The sequence below is a fragment of the Sorex araneus genome, chromosome 1 (genome assembly GCF_027595985.1).
Source record: "Sorex araneus isolate mSorAra2 chromosome 1, mSorAra2.pri, whole genome shotgun sequence".
NCBI classification, from domain to species: Eukaryota; Metazoa; Chordata; class Mammalia; order Eulipotyphla; family Soricidae; genus Sorex; species Sorex araneus.
The window spans coordinates 155,518,062-155,538,968 of record NC_073302.1 but is presented as its reverse complement, the minus strand read 5'-3'; the positions used below and the strand labels follow the sequence as shown (position 1 = coordinate 155,538,968).

The following is a 20,907-nucleotide window of genomic DNA, read 5'->3' as shown; positions in this document are numbered from 1 at the left end:
TATGAATACTAGAGAAAGTCAGCTATATACACTCAGTTTAAAGCAGTTCAGTTTAAAGCAGTTCTAAAACTGGCATCCCAGGCCAAAGGGCCATACCTGAGCTATAATTAGAAAAGGTCCAGGAGAGAAAAAAACATTACTGGGGATATAGCACTTCTACAGACATCCAGAACCAAAGGGGAAAGAGAGAATACTGGAAATATATAGGAAGAGATTGGAAGACAGAATTTAAGTAATCCGGTTTACACATAGCCATATTAAGCAATTAAAAGCCATATTAAACAATATAAGTGTATACAAGCAAACTTATTCTTAATATTAAGCAGCATGATTTTAAATTATAACCTAGGTTTGCAATGACACTTTTAAGATATTGTATTTGCTCATAATCCATTAAAATCATCTGTTCCCTCATCAGAATGAATGAATGAATGAATGAAGTTTTCTACTACTAGCCATCCTGGTTTTTCCAGACATGGAAAATTGAGACTGGAAAACTGAATTTCCAATAGGATAAAAGTTTTTAGTTTAAGGCTTTCAAATACAACAGTCAACTTATTATAACATACATTCAATACAAAAATTATTCCCTATGTTATCATAAAAGAAAGTAGTTGTATAGAATTTGTATAGAATCTTATAGTTTATTTCATATTACATACCAATAGCCAAGACAAAAATTACAATTACAGCTTGGGGATGCCAGGAAGACAAGTATTTCATTATTTTAAAACAGCTAGTAGAAATTTTACACTTAACCATGATAAAGGGGTACAATTTAACAAAATCAGTAAATGTTTTACCTTTGGTAACTCAGCACAGTTACATAAATCATGTGGCTTTAGACACAGGTTTGGGTTTGAATACAGAAAACTATGTAGCTTCAAGCAAAATCTTTATGATGATAATAATATGCTAGCAGTTCACTGAGTTAATTCTCCAACCCTTAGTTACTCTCCTGAGAACAGTGGTGTGCACTGTTTGTTTTAGGAATACAATATTGTGTGAGCCCACAGATTTGTTTCTGCTAGTTCTCTTGAGGGAATCCACTATCTACTTACTGACAATGGGAAGCAAACCCCGGCCTTAACACTTGTAGAACAAGGGCTCTATTACTAAGCTACATCCACTGCTCTGGAATCTTACTCTGAATGGTTGAAATAATTCATGAAAAGAGCCCTGCAGAGGACAGAGAGGCACAACATAAGTAATCTATGATTACTAGCTGTTACTGCTATGACACTAGTATATACTACACTAGAACAACTTTGTTAACAGTATGTCTATTGAAGTATTTGGTTTAAGTAGACTTTAAAATTTTCTAGGACATGATTGGCAACTTTATCATTCCTACTATCAAAATAATATATGAAATTCTTGATTATAAACACATGTTGGGATGAACAGGAACTTGTGAGGTAGAGCTATTTTCCTTGTCCCATGTATTGGGGGATGCAACACTATCTAAACCAGCCCTTAGGGACCCTCTAAAAATGTACTAAAATCAATTTTTCCGGGGTTGGAGCAATAGAACAGTGGGTAGGGCGTTGGCCTTGCACGAGGCCGACCCAGGTTTGATTCCCATCACCCCCATATGGTCCCCTGAGCACCGCCAAGGGTAATTCCTGAGTGCAGAGCCAGGAGTAATCCCTGTGCATCGCTGGGTGTGACCCAAAAAGCAAAATAAATAAATAAATAAATAAAATCAATTTTTCCTCCAGAGGAGGAGTTCCAGAGACATTTTAAACTGTAGCACCAAAAGACTGCACAAACTCTGCATGTATGTAATTTCCTGAGAGCTTAAATATTCTGGATTTCAGATAATGGAGTCTGATGTTAAATTTAAGAATTTCTAGTCTGAATGAGAAAGGACTGGAAGGTGAGAGACCCTGGACTTTGTATTCTCCCCAGCCATGGTTGCCAAAAGCAAAGGGGCATAATATTGAGCTCACATGTAATGAAATTTTTAACCTAGCGCACAATGTGGTTCCTCGCTTAGACTTTATTTACATGACTCTGTACTTTGCAGTATCTAACCTATGTCAAATATTATGAACCCTACAGGATGGCCCACACAGGACTACCCATTTAGTCCTAATTACCAAATGATGACTCAACTTTACTGATAAACAGATTGAGCAAAGTGACCCAACTACTCAGCCAGTAACAGAAATGCTAACTCTATAGTTAATGTGAATATGACTGAATTACTCAAGGTTGTTACTTTTAACACCATCATTTTATATCTCGGAAAGATATAAAATTATCTATAAATATGAGACTATCTAAATTATAAATTCTCAAGGCAGTGTTTAGAAGTTATCAGAAATTATATAAAGGAGATTAAATTATAATTTCCTTCGTAGCAATTTGGAATTTTTCAAATTTTTCAAAGTATGAGAAATAGCCAGAGAGCTAGCTCAATTGGCTGAGCACGTTTTGCATACATGGGGCTCAAGTTTGATTCCCAACACTGCATGGACCCCTAAGTGACATGAGGAGTGATCTATAAGCACTTCAGGTATAGCCCAAAAGCAGAAACAAAAGAAACAAAAATGAATCCCTTTAAAAATTGTTTTATTTAATTAAAACTTTAATTAAATTTTTATTTTGGTAGGGGGCACACCCACTACTGCTCAGGACTTACTCCTGGCTTCAAGCTCAGGGACCACTTCTGACAAGCTCGGGGTTCCAGGAACCAAATTTAGGTCAGCTGCCACGTACAAGGCAAGTAAGTGCTTTATCTACTGTACTCTCTCTCCAGCCCCCTACACTTTATTCCTTTGACAACTCAGCAGCACGCTAAAATAGACAAATAATACTTTCTAGCTATTAAGAAAATAAGGACTACAAGGATAAATGCTAAGTTTATCTCACTCATATGTGGCATATAAAGAAAGCAAAGGAATGGAATGAACAATATTAACAGAAACAAACTCTTGGAATCTGACAAAATACTGAGATACCAAATAGGAGGGGAGCTCAAGTGCGGCTGGGGAAAGCAGAGGTGGACAAGAAGCAACATCGGGGCTGTGATGGAAGGCTGGGAGTAGGGGTGGATAAGAAGCAACACTGGGGCTTCAGTGGGAAGTGCTGACGGTACATTAACTTTGTACAGCCAAACAAGAAACATTAATACTACTGAACCATGTCATTAAGTCAAAAGAAGATGAAGAAAATGACAAAAACTCACTGAAAACTTTCAGTCAGATTTTCCTGATTAGTCAAAGATTTCATGAGTGACAACTAAAATCTTACAATTATTCACTTCAGAAAGCAAACAGCTAATGTCAGTCAGTAGCCAGCCACTTTTAAATTACCTTTAAACATCAAAACTAATTTCTGGGGAGGAGCACAACCCATTAGTGCTCAGGGGCCTCTTCTGGCAGTGCTCAGGGGGCTGTGCAGAGGCAGGGATCAAACCAGAGCTTCTACATGCAGAGAATGCATTGCGGTTCTTGGAGTCATTCCCTAGTATAGGGAATTCACAAATAATTCTGGTGATACTCAGTCAACTGGGCGGTAGTTCAATGAGAAGATGTGGCGCTGCTCCGCCCTGCAGTGCTGATGGCCTGAGTCTGCAGGGCCACATCCAGGGGTGCTTGGGGAACATTGTGGTGCTAGGGATAGACTCACACTAGCCACATGCAAAGCATGCACCATAACTTCTAGACTCTCTCATCAGCCCCCAGAGTCATGAAAGAATTAAAAGCATTGGTTAGATCTTAGATCACACACAAAATACTTTAGCATGTCACCCAAGGCTATGTTCTTATAAAACAGAAAGTAAGGAACATATTTCTCTACAAATAAGTGGCTAAGAAACTTCCCTCAACAGAAAATATAGCTTTAGTTTAGACGCTTCTGAAATGTTTCATCAGAAAAGTACATCTCATGCTTTCTCTCCAGGTATGGCCCCAAAACAAATGAGCAATTGTACAATAAACTAAAAACAACTTTTTTTTTAACAGGTTTTCCCTGTTGTCTAAAGGCAGAACATTTCTATTTGTTATGATTAGGTGATTATTTTTTTATTTGGGAGCACTACTATAATATAAAAACAAACTTTTAACTCTCAAAAGACTCAAGTGAAGGAGGAAAACTGATAAGAAGCATCTTTCTAAGGATGTAAGAGAAGAACCAGAACAACTGGGGAAAGAACGTGAATAAAACCCCTAGAGCAGGAGAAACAGAAACACGCTTGGGTCCAGACAATCCCAACTATCAGAGAAACCTTACAGGAGTCGGAGAGGATTATTGAGAAAGATGAACTAGCCCACAGCCCACAGGAACAGCCTATCTAAAACTGAAGCTGAACCAAAACAAAAAAGGAATCTTCCTTTTGTGGTTGAAGAGAGAATACAGAGGGGGTAAATGCCTCCCTTGCAAGCAGCCAACCTCTGTTCAATCCCCAGCATCCCAGACGGCCCTTCAAGTATCCCCAAGAGTGAGTCCTTAGTGCAGAGCCAGGAGTAACCCCTGAGCACAGCCTGGTGTGTGCCTCACACCCCCACTGCACACACACAAAAAAATCATCCTTTCCCTCCAACCATTAGGCTAGAAAGAAAGAAATAGCAAGAAAGATACCTCCCACGGAAAGATATAAAGTATAGAGTTCCTGGGGCTGGAGCGATAGCACAGCAGGTAGGGTGTTTGCCTTGCACATGGCCAACCCTGGTTCGTTTCCCAGCATCCCATATAGTATCCCAAGCACTGCCAGGAGTAATTCCTGAGTGCATGAGCCAGGAGAAACCCTTGAGCATTGCTGTGTGTGACCCAAAAAATCAAAAAAACATATTATAAAGTTCCTTTCTGAAGAAAAAAAAAACCCAACAAACAAAAAACAGGCATAAGAAAATGCTCTATGGAGCAGAGTACAAAAATGCCTCTGGGGGCTGGAGTGATAGCACAGTGGGTAGGGCGTTTGCCTTGCACGCGGCCGACCCAGGTTCGATCCCCGGCATCCCATATGGTCCCCCAAGCATCGCCAGGAGTAATTCCTGAGTGCAAAGCCAGGAGTAACCCCTGAGTGCAAAGCCAGGAGTAACCCCTGAGCATCGCTGGGTGTGACCCAAAAAGCAAAAAAAAAAAAAAGCCTCTGGAAAAACAGTCATTATAAACATAAGGTAGCGTCAATGGAATTTAAGTCTGTAGGGTAGTAAGCGTAACCATAGCAACAAGATCAATTCTTGACTGAATCATCTCAACTCCTCTGTCGCCACACTTTCTACTCCCCCTCCCACCCCTACCTAAATACCCAGCAGTAGAAAAGGGATGATCATTTCCACTCAGAAATCCAATTTCTTTCATTCTCTATTAATAGTTTTCCACAGGTGCTCAGTTTCCAACAAAAAGAGTACAGGGGCTGGTTAGGGCACCTGTCTTGTCTATAGCTGGCCCCAAACCAATCTCCGGTACTGCTAAGCCCCACTCGGAGTGATCCTTGAACAGAGCCAGTGGGCTGAGCACATGGGTTTGCATGCAGGAGGCTTATGTGTTTAGTCCTGGCCACAGTCTCTCAACTGATCTCACTGAGGAGATTAACCAAAAGAATCAAGTTTTGATATAACTATGACAAATACAGTTAAAACTCCACTCAAAACACAAATGACGAAAATGAATCTGTTTAAAAGGTAACAGGAAAAATCTAAATGGAAAAGACATCAGGAAGAAAAATATATTAACAGAAATGAATCCTACCTTACTGAAAGGGCACATCAATATTCTAAATACAGCTGATCTGAACTTGGAAGACAGAAATTACACAAACTAGAATGTAAGGATTTTTGAAAGCAGAGAGAGAAAAAAAAAAGTATTCAAGAGCTGCTGTGCTATACCAATCTGACACTGATGGATTTCAGAAAGAGAAGAAATTCGAGAAAGAAAAGGAAGTGGGAAATATTTATAAAGATACAATGACAGAATTTTCCAAAAGTTATGAGACTCCGAACAACAGATTCAAGAACATTAATCAACACTAAATGATACTAAAAACAGAGGGAATTTCTTATCAGTACATAAATCTCACAAAAAAAATGGCTAAAGGAGGTATTTAGACCTGGAATATAGCTCTGCAGTGGAGCCCCGTGGCTCACCATTCCATAAGAATTTGTTTTGTTTTGGTTTTGTTTGGGGGATACACTCAGCTTAGAATTTACTCCTTGCTCTGCACTCAGGAATCATTCCTGGCAGTGCTCTGGGGACCATATAGGGTACTGGGAATCAAACCCAGGTCTGCTGCGTGGGACGCAAGTGCGCGATAACTAAATCTCTCTAGCCCCTATAACTGAAATCTTTTTTAAAAAATTAATGTAATATATACAGACTGATGGCTGCTAGAGATGGTGCTAGGGGAGGAAGCAAATGCATGAAGTGTGTGAAAGGTAGAAATTATCATTATTACAAACAAACCATGGGAGTATAGTGCATATCATGGTGGCTATGAGTTACTGGTAGTACAGAGCATATTTGAAAGCAGCTGAGAACTTACAAGAATTGTTTAAAAATTTTTAGCAATATACAGTGATAAATGTTAAGACTGTGATCATTTTGAAATCTATATGCATCAAATGATGCTATACACCTGAAAATAATGCTACATGTCAATTACACATCAATTTTAAAAATACCCCAGTAGCTTTATAAATGCTGCTCACACTATGAAACTGTTTCAACCAAAAAGCTTAAAAATTAGAACATAAGTCACCTGCAAAGCAACATGCAGACGGGGGTAGAAAGCAAAACAAAAAAAGAGACTGACAAAAGTTCATACATGAGGCAACCTGACCCCACATTCTTGTCTCCAGCCCAACAGGGAAAGGCAGGGGACAGAACACTTACTTCCTCCCTAGAGAAGTGAACCAAAGGGCACCAGAAGCAGCTAAGCACACTCACAATGAAAAATGGGCAAATAAGTGAGTCATAATAAATGCTTAGTGGTAAAATGATGACCCGATCTCCTGATTTTTATCTCCAAGAACAGCAGAAGACAGATTGATCCCCTTGGAGAAGGTAGAAAACCTGACTCCGAAGCATTTATTTCTGAAAAGCACGAGCAATCCGGAGAGGAGAAACCTATGGTGACAGAGCACTGTGGCGCTGGTCCTACTGGAGCATCCCGCTTTATGGAGGACAGGCAAAGAGCCTGCTCACACTCAAAGAACTCCCAATTCACTGCATAGTTCTTAAACAGGATTTCATGCTACTCACAGTTTGACGAGTCAAACAGTTCTATGCTTCTGCCATCAACATTCCCCCAGACATAACTCTTTTTAACTCTAACTGATTGTTGCTCATCTCCGTATCCTTGCCACTTGTTAATTTTTTGTGTGACTATTCATAATTTACTGTTCTAGAAATAAGAATAAGCATTCTTTTAAAATCTTGCCCACAACAGGGCGTGGAGAGAATTATACCACAGATAGGGCGCTTGTCTTGCATGTGGCTGACCCCATTTTATCCCTGGCATCTCATGGTCCTTTGAGCACCACCAGAAGTGATTCCTGAGTCCAGCCAGGAGTAACATCTAAGCATCCTGGGTGTGGCCCAAAATCCAAAAAATAAAATTAAAAGAAATCTTTCCCACACTACATCACCCCTAAAGTCACTGTTTCCCCATCTTCCAAATATAATTTAACAGTACTTTTATTTCTATGTAAATGCTATTCAGCTGAGAGTAAAGTACACTATAATTAGCTTTCCTAGTCTACACAATCATTTTAGATTTTCCTAGTTAGTATTTTGATATCATTTTATATGTATTTATATCATAATTGATCAAAAATTTCTCAATTGGTACAGATCTGTTAACACATTCAAATTCATTAATAAACTATTTTATCTTCCTAAAGGTTCTTCTAATATTTTCTGAATGGTACAACTTTATTTTTATTTTAATTTTTTTGGTTTGGGGATCACACACAGCAGTGCTCACAGTTTACTTCAAGCTTCGTGTTTAGGGGTCACTCATAACATTTCTGGGGAACGGGGGTAGTGTTGGATATATGTGGCACTGGGGCCATACAGGGGTCAGTTGCATGCAAGGTAAGTATCTTAACATGTCTGTTATCTTTCAAGTCCTTAATCTGCTCAACTTTTAACTGACAGAGGTCAGGGATGACCACCTACTTATCATGTCAAGACCAAGTTCTCCCCTATGAATAAAATTAATTTCTTTCTGGTGTTTAAGCTGTTTGCTGTATCCATGTTTTCTTGTTTATTTACAGTTTTATTTTGACAAAGTACATCTTCTACTCTAATACAGTTCTGAGATATACAGGCAAGGTATCCATTTAAAAATTTTTCTATCTGGGGCTGGAGCGATAGCACAGCAGGTAGGGTGTTTGCCTTGAACACGGCCAACCCGGGTTCGATTCCCAGCATCCCATACGGTCCTCCAAGCACTGCCAAGAGTGATTCCTGAGTGCACGAGCCAGGTGTAACCCTTGAGCATCACCAGGTGTGACCCCAAAAGAAAAAAAACTTTTTGCTATTTATTTTATCTGACAGTCTGAGTATAATATTCTGGGGTAGAAATTTTGCTTTAAACCACTACTCTATTGCCTTTAGTTTTTGGTGTTACTATTGGAAAGAGTAATGCTATTCTCTCATTGGAAAATAAATTTAGGAAATTTCTTAGAGAAATAAAAATGAATGGAAATAACAGAAAAGAAAATACATTAGATTTTCTGACTCCCAAAGTATAATTAACAAAGTTTTATCAAAAAGAATGCACAAAAGTGAATAATAACCAAAGAAATATTATAATAAAATTTCACAGAATTTTAAGACCTAAGTCCTCAGATGAAGGGTTCAAAGGAGAAACTGTCACTGTCACTGTCATCCCCTTGCTGATCGATTTGCTCAAGCAGGCACCAGTAACGTCTCCATGTGACACTTGTTGTTACTGTTTTTGGCATATCGAATACACCACAGATAGCTTGCCAGGCTCTGCCGTGCGGGCAAGATACTTGCAGTAGCTTGCCGGGCTCTCCGAGAGGCGCAGAAGGATTGAACCTGGGTTGGCTGTGTGTATGGTAAACGCACTACCTGCTGTGCTATCGCTCCAGCCCAATATTTAGAATATCAAGGTTAAAAAAAAATCTTTAAATGTTCTAAGAAAAAAATGAGTCACATACACACAAAAACATAGAAATAGGGGGCTGGAGCAATAGCACAGCGGGTAGGGCGTTTGCCTTGCACATGGCTGACCCGGGTTTGATTCCCAGCATCCCAGAGTGTGGAGGAGAAGGGTTGGGTCACACTCAGCAATGCTCAGGGGTTACTCCTGGCTCTGAACTCAGGAATTACTCCTGGCAGTGCTTGGGGGACCACATGGAGGCCAGATCAAACCCAGACTGGACGTGTGTAAGGCAAACGCCTTACCTGCTGTACTATAGCTCCAGCCCCTACATTTCTCAACTGTAATACAGGATGCTAAAATTCAAAAGAATGAAGCTTTTGCATTTCTAAAGGCTACCAATATCCAAACTATAAGTTAAATGTGCGCTACAAAATGAGCATTTCTAGAAGTCTTAACTCAAAAACCAACTTTTTATCCTTTTCTCAGTTACCAACAGGAACCTAACACAAAAGAGAAAGAAAGGAAAATGTCAGACAATATAGAAACCAACTAGTCCAAGTGGACAAGGAGTGCTAAGAGGAATGCCAACACAGAGAGGGGGGAAATGAAACAAGTCATTGGAATATCTGGTCAGAGACTTACAGTCATGCATTAAGTCTGGTAAGAATTAGGAGTGTGTGTGCCTACCTGCACATGTATAAAATGAAGAGACCAATTCATAAAATGGAAAACTTAAAAACTGGTTAAGCTAAGATTTTCACAATTCTATAAATTTACTTAAAAATCACTGAATTTTGAGTCAGGAGATAGCAACAAGGGCTGGAGCACTTGCTCTGTTTGGGAGAGGCCCAGTTTTAACTCCTGGCCTGGTACTCCATGCCCCTGAGCACCACCAGGGGGCAAGCCCTCAAGAACCACCAGATGGGGCTCAGTAAAAAAATGAAACAAAGTGGCCAAAGAGATACAGTAGAGGGTATGGAGCTCGACTTGCAAGCAGCTGATCGTAATTTGATTCCTGGTGCCACATACAATCCCCTAAAGCATCACCACATGTGATCCCTGAGTGCAGAGCTATGAATGAGCTCTGAGAACCACAGAATGTAGTCTGAAACACCCCAAAAACAAAGACAAAAAAGGCAATTCCCAAGAAATGGTAACTCAATGTTATCCCTTTGAATATTTCGAGTTGCTACTGATTGGGTAAATTTTGTCATGCAACATATTTTAATAAAATTATTGAAAGAAATGGAGTATAGCTATTATTTTAAAATATGGAGATTTATGCCAACAGCAGAACACAAAAACTACTAGTTCCAGAGAAGTGCGGCAGAGCTGTTTTCGCTTTTCACAAAAACTTGCAGGGGGATTTAAATCCTGTCTATACTAGGCAAAAATGTATCAATGATAGAAATTTGCACTATTTAAAAATGTAATCTCAGGGGCTGGAGCCATAGCACAGCAGGTAGGGCGTTTGCCTTTCACGAGGCAGACCCAGGATCGATTCCCAGCATCCCATATGGTCCTCTGAGCACCGCCAGGAGTTATTTCTGAGTGCATGAGCCAGGAGTAACCCCTGTGCATTGCCGGGTGTGACCCAAAAAGCAAAAAATAAATAAATAAATAAAAATTAAAAATGTAATCTCAGGGGCTGGAGCAATAGTACAGCCGGTAGGGCGTTTGCCTTGCACACAGTCGACCCAGGTTCGATCTCCGGCATCCCATATGGTCCCCCAAGCACTGTCAGGAGTAATTCCTGAGTGCAAAGCCAAGAGTAAGTGCCCCAAAAAGCAAAAAAAACAAAAAACAAAAAACAAGTTGTTTACATAAGGTTAAAAAGAGTCCTGGAACACACACAAACATGCCAACATGCCTGAAATAAATTTATATATGAGTAGGGAATAAGTAAAAATAACTTCAACAAATGGTTACGTGAGAAGGGAATCAGATTAAGCAGTATTAATGTTCTACTTTTTTTTTTGGGGGGGGGTCACACCCAGTGATGCACAGGGGTTGCTCCTGGCTCATACACTCAGGAATTACTCCTGGCAGTGCTCCAGAGACCATATGGGATGCTGGGAATCAAACCCAGTCAGCCTCATGCAAGGCAAACGCTCTACTCACTATGCTATTGCTCCAGCCCCAACGTTTCACTTCTTAAATTGAGCTACTGGTTTACAGATATCATTAGACTGCCTTATGACTTTAGGTTGTTTGCATGTATAAAGTACATCATTAAAAGATGGGGGAAAGTACTATTTTGTATATTGTATTGGGAGAAACAAAGCTCTTCTTCCATTATAAGAAAATAATGCATCAAACAATGGGTTTGTCATAATGACAAATTAATTTTTTGGTTTCTGCATATGACAAAGCAGCTAATGTCAAATATATCCCTCCAAAACAATCCAAAGAAGGAGGATGAATTTGGGACAGGGACAAGGAATCCACTAAATGCACACAAAAGCTGCTACACAGCCAGGAATCTATGAACCGTGAAGCTGGAGCACAAGAGAATCACAGAGATGTAAAGTGACAATCCATAGGTTGTTCCACGCCGTAGGACAATGAACTGAAAATCCATATTGCCTGCCCAAAGGACAGTGGAGTAGGAGAGACTACAACAGAAGCTGTGGCATCTCAGAAAACAAGAGATAAGACTGTATCTTTAACAAATTTCCCTTAGTGCTCACTATTCTTTTCTTCACTACTCAGAAAACCTAGAGAAATAAAAATTCCCATTAGATACTAAAATAGTTTTATGGCAAAAGCATTATTAGAAAAGAATAAAACTTTTACAATGGGGGTCAAAGAGATGGTATAGCAAAGAAGGTGTTTGCCTTGCACCCCACATGGGGTCTCCCCAGCACCACCAGGGATGACCCGAGGGCAGAGTCAGGAGTACGCCCTGGCTACGGCCCCCGGCTATGCCCCCCCTCAAAAAATAAACAAGGGGCTGGAGCTATGGCTCCAGCGATATAGCACAGCGGGTAGGGCGTTTGCCTTGCATGCGGCCAACCCGGGTTCTAATCCCAGCATCCCATATGGTCCCCTGAGCACCGCCAGGGGTAATTCCTGAGTGCAGAGCCAGGAGTAATCCCTGTGCATCACCAGGTGTGACCCAAAAACCAAAAAAAAAAAAAAAAAAAAAACCCACAAGACTTTGAAGAACATTTTAAAAGTACTTTAACTTAACTCCAAGGTCTGGTTAATAAATGCTTTCAATAAACAAGTGAGTACTATGTTCGGATGCCTGTGCTTCAATTATTAGTCAGTCCTGGAACAGAAGCACGTGCAATTTATCCTCTGTTCTTTCTCAAGGGCGTAATTCCTGTCAAAACTGATCTCAAATATTCCATTAATGCGGATCAGTAAAATTCTGTATTTAATATAATCATATCCAATGTATCTAGTTTGAGATTTTCAAATCATTTAAGGGAGAAATTTGTCATCATTAAATGTTTAATAAACTCTACTAGGTACTTCAGAAGAGATTTAGCAGACGCAGAAATACCAGCAATCTCGATTCAGGAATGCCAAACTTATATAATGAGAAAGTATATTAATGATTTAAAATACTTTAACACAAACTTTTCCCATAAAAGAATTCTTTCAGTTCTCCTCCAAATAGTAAAACCCAGATAATTAACATATTTGTGATATATTCAAAAGGGCTAGGATGCAGCTTAACACTTAGACCAAGGATTAATAATGTCAGAAATATTAAGGCCCAGATCGGGTAAGGTGCTCGCCTTGGCTCACTCCCAGCATCCCGTATGGCTCCCTGAGCACCATTAGGAGTAATTTTCAGTGCTGAGCCAGGAGTAGCCCCTGACCATTGCTGGGTGGCCCAAAAACTAAAAAATAAATAAATTTTTAAAAGTCAGATATAAAAATATTCCACAAGGCATTTTCATTTCAAATGGCCAAAAACAAAAAAAAAGTAATTTCAAGTAATAAAAGGCAGGAAGATGGTTTTTAGTAGTTAATTTTGGCTACAAAAATAATAGAATGGGGGGCCGGAGCGATAGCACAGCGAGTAGGGCGTTTGTCTTGCACACAGTCGACCCGGGTTCGATCCCCAGCATCCCATATGGTCCACCAAGCACTGCCAGGAGTAATTCCTGAGTGCAAAGCCAGGAGTAACCCCTGAGCATCGCTGGGTGTGACCCAAAAAGCAAAAAAAAAAAGAATGTATAAAATTCAAAGTCTTTAATTTGGGTGACTTTTCTTTTTAGCATGCATACATGTTTCAGACTTCCATGGTCAAAAATATATGATTTGCTTATGATTTGCTCTGCTCTGTCTCAATCTCTGCCCTCCAGCTCCTTTCACCACATCTTTCCCTAGTCCTCTGTGTGGTAACTGATTTTTTTGTCAGGTCACTTTTATTTCAGTTTTTGGACCATCTGCAGTGCTGGGGGAAACCACGCAAGGGGAGGAACGAAAACCCTGGTTCCCACATGTAAAACATACACCCCCACCCTTTGAGCTCTATCCCTGGCCCCGTCTGGTCACTTCCATGTCTTACTGTTTCAGAGAGGGCCTCCTAAGCAGTGTTTGGGAGCAGGGCCACCTCCCGTAATTCTTGGCTGAGCAGGTGAGATACTGCAATAAGGAGCCTGAGGACACAGCAGCTCGGGGGCTCTGCAGTTCACCGGGGCCACCACAGCAGTGCTGGGAGCCACTAGGGCCATACTTGGTTGTGCGCAGAAGACCATGTGATGCCACAGATTAAACCAGTCCTCGAGTCACTTTAAGTCACAAAGACATCCCCATTCCCACCTACCAGCATCACTATGACACACTGGGAACGTGTTGAAGTAGGTAGGAAAAAAAAAATCAGACCAAATAAAAAAAGGCTTCTGGGTCAGACTTAGATAATAATCAACATGACTTCTCCTTCCTGAGACTAGCATTTTTTTTTTTTTTTGTCACACCTGGCAATGCGGTGCTCAGGGGACCATATAGGATGCTGGAAATCAAACCTGGTTCAGCCGCCATGTACAAGGCAAACGCCCTACCCGCTGTGCTATCGCTCCAGCTGCCCCCCTTCCAGGCTAGCATTTCTTAGCCAGATTCTTTTCTCTTTTTATTTCTCCTTAACACATAACTCTATAGGTCTACACCCATTCCTTAAACTTTAATTTCCTACATATATTCCAGTATTTCCAGAGTTTCTTTCCTCCTCTTTTGTCCTTCAGCTTCTGCTTCCTTCCCTTCAATCTATTTCTAACATATTCTGCTGAACAACACTTGAACTTCTCCAAGTTCCCTTATCTTCTCCTCTATATCTAATTTTCCCCACTCTGTTTAAGTATTTTATAATTCCATTGGAGGAAGGAGAAATATGATATAAAGTCTGGTTAAGCAAAAAAAAAATTGTTCACTGAAAAAATTAAACTGAATGGTACCCTCAATTTTTTCTAATATATCATCTGCAAAACAAATCATATTATCCAGTGATGCTGTTCACTTACTCATGAGTTAAAAAAATTGGTTTATTATTTATAACCGAGTCTACTAAAAAATGACTTCATATATGAATTCACATAGGATTATCTAAATTATCAATTCAGCACATCCGAGCATTTCTTTAAAAAATGAAACAAAAACAAAAAACAGTTCAATAAGATGCCTCCTTCCAAAAAAAAAAGTTTTATGATCAAACCATAAAGCAGAAATCCTGATATGAAGAAATTTACTAATCAAGCTATTCCCAGATTTAAACTAAGGAACCCAATTTTCCACAAAACCTATGAATACCCCACAAAGCAGTGATGAAAGGTGAGTTTTACCATTATTTAAACTGCAGAATGTGCAATCTTAACCACTGATTAAAATACACCACGTTAAGTGTTAGTCTATAACCCTCCCTTTTCCCCTTCAGTACCAAAAATCAATCTCAAAGCTTCACACATACAAAGCAAGTGTTTTAACTGTTGGAAACGTCATCCCTGGCCATAGCCGAAAAAGCTCTTAAATGCTGTCTGCCTTGTGAAAAACCGAAACAGAACTTACACTGGAAGTCATTACCAGTTATTAGGTGAAAGTAACTCACCATAAATGTATCACTTGTACTTACTTTACCTTAGTTTATTTGAGTATGTTTAAGAGGTTCTTTTTTTAGGTTCTTTTTAGAGGGAAGGATAAAGAGAAAATTTCTTTGACATCATCATCTTATAGAATAGAATCTCTTTTTTTTTTTTTTAACAAACCCAGCAATCAAACCCAGTAAGGCATACATACATTCCCTCAAGCTATAATAGCCTAGCCCTGGAACAGAATGTCGTAGAAATATTAAGACCAGATGGGGCCAGGGTTATAGAACAGCAGGTAGGGGGCCTGTCTTGCACACAGCCACCTGAGTTCAATCCCTAACACCCACATGGTCCTGTAAGCACCACCAGGAGTAATTCCTGAGCATCAGTGGGTATGACCCAAAACCAGAAAAAAAAAAAAGAAGAAATACTAAGACCAGAGATTGTTCTCATTTCCTCTGCATCGTGCTGTTTGATCTTCTTTACAAATGAGAGGGAAAAATTGGATTTTATGACTTACAAAACCTAACAAATAGCGAGGCATATTTTTTATACACACATTTTCTGGTGGTTTCCTATATAATTAAAAAATGATAAAAATGTCAGTGTTCCATTTAACTTGCATTATGAATGATTAGCTTCGCAGATTTTGAAGAGCGCATTTTTAAATACACATATTTTACCTGAAAGCTCCATAAAGTGGTCTGTACCAACAGACAAATGAACAAGGAGTAAAAAGCAAGAACCACAGGATACTCAATCCGAAATCAACCCCTCTTGCAGGATCAACACAAAACCAAGCCAAGCATCCGAAGATATTTAGAAACAGTGTCACAGCGTGGACTGTGGAATCAAAAACAAAATAGAAAAGTTTACATTCCATTCAAAAGTTCATGCAATAAAAATTACAACTGAAAATATATTTCCTAAGAGTGAATGGACTATACCCCCATGTATCCATTCAGTATTTTTCAAAACACCCCTGTTACTCATACATTTAATTTGAAAACATTTACACAGGAAAATGATGCCTAATATGTACACTGTTTGGCAAAAGTTCTTTTGGCCCTTTCCTAATGTTTATAATAAAAAGAAACTAATGAAAATATGTCAATTTTCCAACTGTGTATTAACAACTAGACAAAAACAAAGCTACACAAAGCACTACTTTATGGGCTTCTTCTGTGAGCAGGAAGTATCTGATGTGTCTCCTGATCCAAGGATCAAGAAGAAAAATAGTGCCTCTTAACTCAAGCTCTGGAAAACTTTGGAGAAGAACCAGAACTTGGGGAGGGAAGATGGCACATGCAGAACTATGTATTTTCACAGAGTGGCTCCAGAGGGAGTCAGAGACGCAGTACAACCAGAGAAAACTAGGCAAGCACTCCATGCAATCTCACTCTAACCTATTGAAGCCATCAATTTTATTGGACTACAATGACTTAGCAGCAATTTCTAGTGACTACTGAGCCCATCTAAAAAGATTATTAATACACTTTTACAAAAATTACTCATTTTATTTATTTTAGATACCACCCAGTGGTATTCTGAGTTATTCCCGTTGTTCTTGGGGACTGTGCAGTGCCAGGAACGGAACCCAGGACTCCTGCATGGATAGTATGTGCTCCAGTCCCATCCGTTTTTTTAAAAGTCTTGGAAATAAAATTTGTTGTATTAGTAGACATTAAAACTTACATTAGAATTTAAAAGTGAACTATGATGCAATTTAGTTGCTGTGGCAGGTCTTTTAGTTTAGGCATTATGATCTTAAAACATTTGACATATGTTATTAATAATTACCTTCCCTAGTAGGTCAAAACTTCTAACCACCATCATAATGTTAAAGAACCACAGTTACCCTACAGTTAGGAATTTTTTAGAGGATCTGTAAAAAAAGTATTCACAAGGTAACTGTAGAAGATAAACTCTTTTTGAAAGCAAAAGCAATGTTCAAGGTAAATTATATCAACATAAAAATATATGTAAATATAAAAATTTATCAACATACATAAAAATACATCAACAAATTATGTGATTTTTTTCCCCGTGGCAAAATGAAACCAGGGCCACACAAATAAAGCAAATGCTCTACCAATAAGCTACATCACAGCAACAAACTTCTACTTGAATTTAAAATTAAGTAGAGGGATCAGAGAGTTAATCCGAGAGGAAGGGCATTGCCTTGCATGCAGTTTACCCAGGTTTGATCCCTCGCACCCCATATGGTTCCCCAAGCACTGCAAGGAGTAATTCTTGAGTGCAGAGCCAGGGGTGACCCTTGAGCATTGCTGGGTGCAGCCCCAAAACCAAAAAAATAATAATAAAACTTAGTGAATCTAAATTTAAAATTTCAGCATAAATTTATAACTAAATTATTAAAAATAAAGCAACAGAATTAAGCACACATTCAACGATGCCACTAGATTTGTTTACACCTTGAAAAATGCACAAACTCTAAGAGGAGCTCCAGAGTAGAAGTAAAAACATTTGGGTTATAGAGATAATACAATGAACTAATCAGCCTGTGTGCTTCAATTTCTCAAGGAGTTCTTCCAGCTTTAAAATTTCATTCAATTCTATTACAGAAAAACACACTGATATTCATTTGACAGTAATACCAGTCCCTTTATAAAGTAAAATTTTGCTTCAATCAATGTAGTTCTGAAAGCACATTCTTAATCACATTTAGGTTAAAAGGTTACATCCTCATATTGGTACTTGATAGATAGTCTAACATAAAAATACAGATTCTGGAGTCAAGCTATATAACCTTAAACTAAATGTGTTATCAAATTAGAATTTTTTAATTCTCTACCTATAAAACTAGGTAACATATAATATACATGCATAAAAATTTACACATTTATATTATATAAATACATTTATAGGATTTGATAATAAAATATATGTGATTAGCACCGTACCTGATACCAAGTAAATCAATAAATGCTACCTTTCATTATAGTAACTTCATGAAAACAGCATATCTATTATAAAATTTAAAGATCATACTGAACTGCTACTAGATATTATCTTCTCTTAGGTAATGATTCTTCAAATCAGATCTGACCTAGAAACTGTATTGGGGGTAGGGGTTGTGGGGGGAGTGGTGTGCCTTTTTGTCCACTTAACCTAAAATTTTAAGCTCTATTTCGAATACAATTAACAAAAACGGCAACCAAACAGGGCTATCAAAAACTATAACCAACTGTATAATTCCTAAAGGCCTGAGAAAGTAATATGTTTCTAATTTTAAAAAACTATTTTGAAATAAACAGCATTAATGAAATAGTTAACCATTCAATTACAATTATCCTCACCATTCAATTTCTATTTAATTTCAAATTCCTTAGAGAATTTTTCTTCATACCCTAACTCATCCCCTAAAAAATATTTTTTACTAAGTCAAAGAAATTTTACCTAAATGTTAGGACAATTTCTGTCTCAATAATGACTAATTACATGCACATGTGTATTATATAGTGTACTGATTAGTTGTAATATTGAGTGTTAGCATATATAAATACATGGAATCAACACTTAATATTAAAAATATGCAATACTACTGGCACTAGGGCTTTAGAAGAAGTAATACTGATGACAAAATTTCAAAAGGAAGCTAACAGCTACAAATTTACTGAGGGAAGAAGAGAGAGTCAGGGGATTAAGGGACTTGTCTGGCATGCAGCTGATCCACGTTGTCCCTTACATCACATCTGAGCATCACCTGGTACAGCCTCTGAAGTCCCAAGAACAGCCAGGTGTGACCCTAGTGGACACCAAGTGCTGCTGGGGTATTTAGGTTGCCCCTGGCAGCACAGGGCCTGAGCAGCACCACATTCTCCCTCTTCACATTGAACTGGCCAAGTGTTGCTGGCCAGGACCCTTGAACTTTCTGAGCACCACCTGGGAAGTCACCCCTCCCCTAGCAAAAATATCACTGTATTACCAATGATATACTGATGCTAATGAATCATTTCTGTCATTCCAAAGCACTGTAGCACTCTCATCCCGTTGTTCATCGATTTTCTCGAGCGGGCACCAGTAATGTCTCCATTGTGAGACTTGTTACTGTTTTTGGCATATTGAATACACCACGGGTAGCTCACCAGGCTCTGCCATGTGGGTGGGATACTCTCGGCAGCTTGCCAGGGTCTCCGAGAGGGACAGAGGAATCGAACCCAGGTCAGCCTCGTGCAAGGCAAACACCCTACCCGCTGTGCTATCGCTCCAGTCCAAAGCAACTTTGCATATTTAAATGTTCCTTAAAATATTATTTAGAGAGATAAAATATGGCTTCCTAATCTTATTAACTCCATCAAGAATGTACACTACAAGGGGCTGGAGTAATAGCACAGTGGGGAGGGCATTTGCCTTGCATGCGGCCGACCCGGGTTCAAATCCCAGCATCCCATATGGTCCTCTGAGCGCCGCCAGTGGTGATTCCTGAGTGCAGAGCCAGGAGTAACCCCTGTGCATCGCTGGGTGTGACCCAAAAAGCAAAAAAAAAAAAAAAAAATGTACACTACAAATTACCTTCTCACTTAGCAGTCAACAGGTGAGAAGTTTAACTATAGTCATCTCTCCCACTGACATAATGATAGGGCTAAGAGTATTGTTCGTAATAAATCAGAAACAAGAAAGTGGGGACTCTATGTACATATAGCTTGATACTTTATAGTGTCCTGTATGTTGTAATTATAGTCAAAACAATGTGAGCAACCTTACCTAAAATATATGTCCTAATATTCTATTAAATCAAACATCCTATGTTAGATTCTTTCAGTAATAAAATTATTCACCACTAGGATAGCAAAGCAGGTAGGACATTTGCCTTGGACGTGGCCGACTCGGGTTCGATTCCTCTGTCCCTCTCAGAAAGACTAGCAAGCTGCCGAGAGGATCCCACCCACACCGCAGAGCCTCACAAGCTATATGTAACATATTCGATATGCCAAATATGGTAACAAGTCTCACAATGGAGACGTTACTGGTGCCCACTCGAGCAAATCGATGAACAACAGGACGACAGAGATACAGTGCTACTAGAAAATAAAAAGTTAACAGTGCCTAAAACTTTTTAAAAAATGTGCTTAAGGTTGGAGTAACAGTACAGCAGGTATGACATTTGTCTTGCATGCAGCCTACCAGAGGTTTGGTTCCCGTCCTCCCCTATGCCCTTCCCCCTACCACCAGCACAACCAGAAAGAATTCCAGAGTGCACAGCCAGGAATAAGCTTTGGGTACACTTCCAGATGTTACCCAAAAACAAACAAACAAAAAACTGCTTATAGGGCCAGAGAGAACCAGGGGTTAAGGTTATGCATTGCATTCAGTTGATCAGTTGATTTCACTTTCATCCCTGCACCCCATATGGTACCCCAGACATTGCCAGGAATGACCTCAGCAGAGTCAGAAGTAAACCTGATCACTTCTAAGTGTGTTACAAGAACCAAAAAATAAGCTAACTAATTAATAAAACAAAATTGTGTAGTGATTATTATTTTAATATTACAACATATTATGTCCCTTTTGAAAAGCAGTTATGAGCTAGGGGAGGTAATACAGGGATGGAAGTAGTATTTACCTTGCATACAACCAACAATCCCAACAATGCATAGGATCCCCCAAGTACTGCTGGGTGTGATCTAAAAAAATCTTTTAAAAAATCCCTCAATAAACAAAAATAAATAAAACTAAAAGGGAGTCAAAAATGTTAAAAAGAATTTTAATAGCCTTCACTTGCATAAAACTATGAGTCATAATTTCTTCAAATATTGCTTAGAT

The 20,907-nt window shown here is 39.1% G+C and overlaps 1 protein-coding gene across 1 annotated transcript in view; it reads right to left on the bottom strand.

Annotated features, from left to right (window-relative positions):
* Positions 1-20,907, bottom strand: part of SCAMP1 (secretory carrier membrane protein 1) — a 96,041-nt gene that overhangs the window by 27,180 nt on the left and 47,954 nt on the right. The window contains exon 6 of the mRNA XM_004613142.2: positions 15,804-15,963. Within this exon, the coding sequence (XP_004613199.1) occupies positions 15,804-15,963 (160 nt within the window). The remainder of the gene's footprint in view (positions 1-15,803; positions 15,964-20,907) is intronic.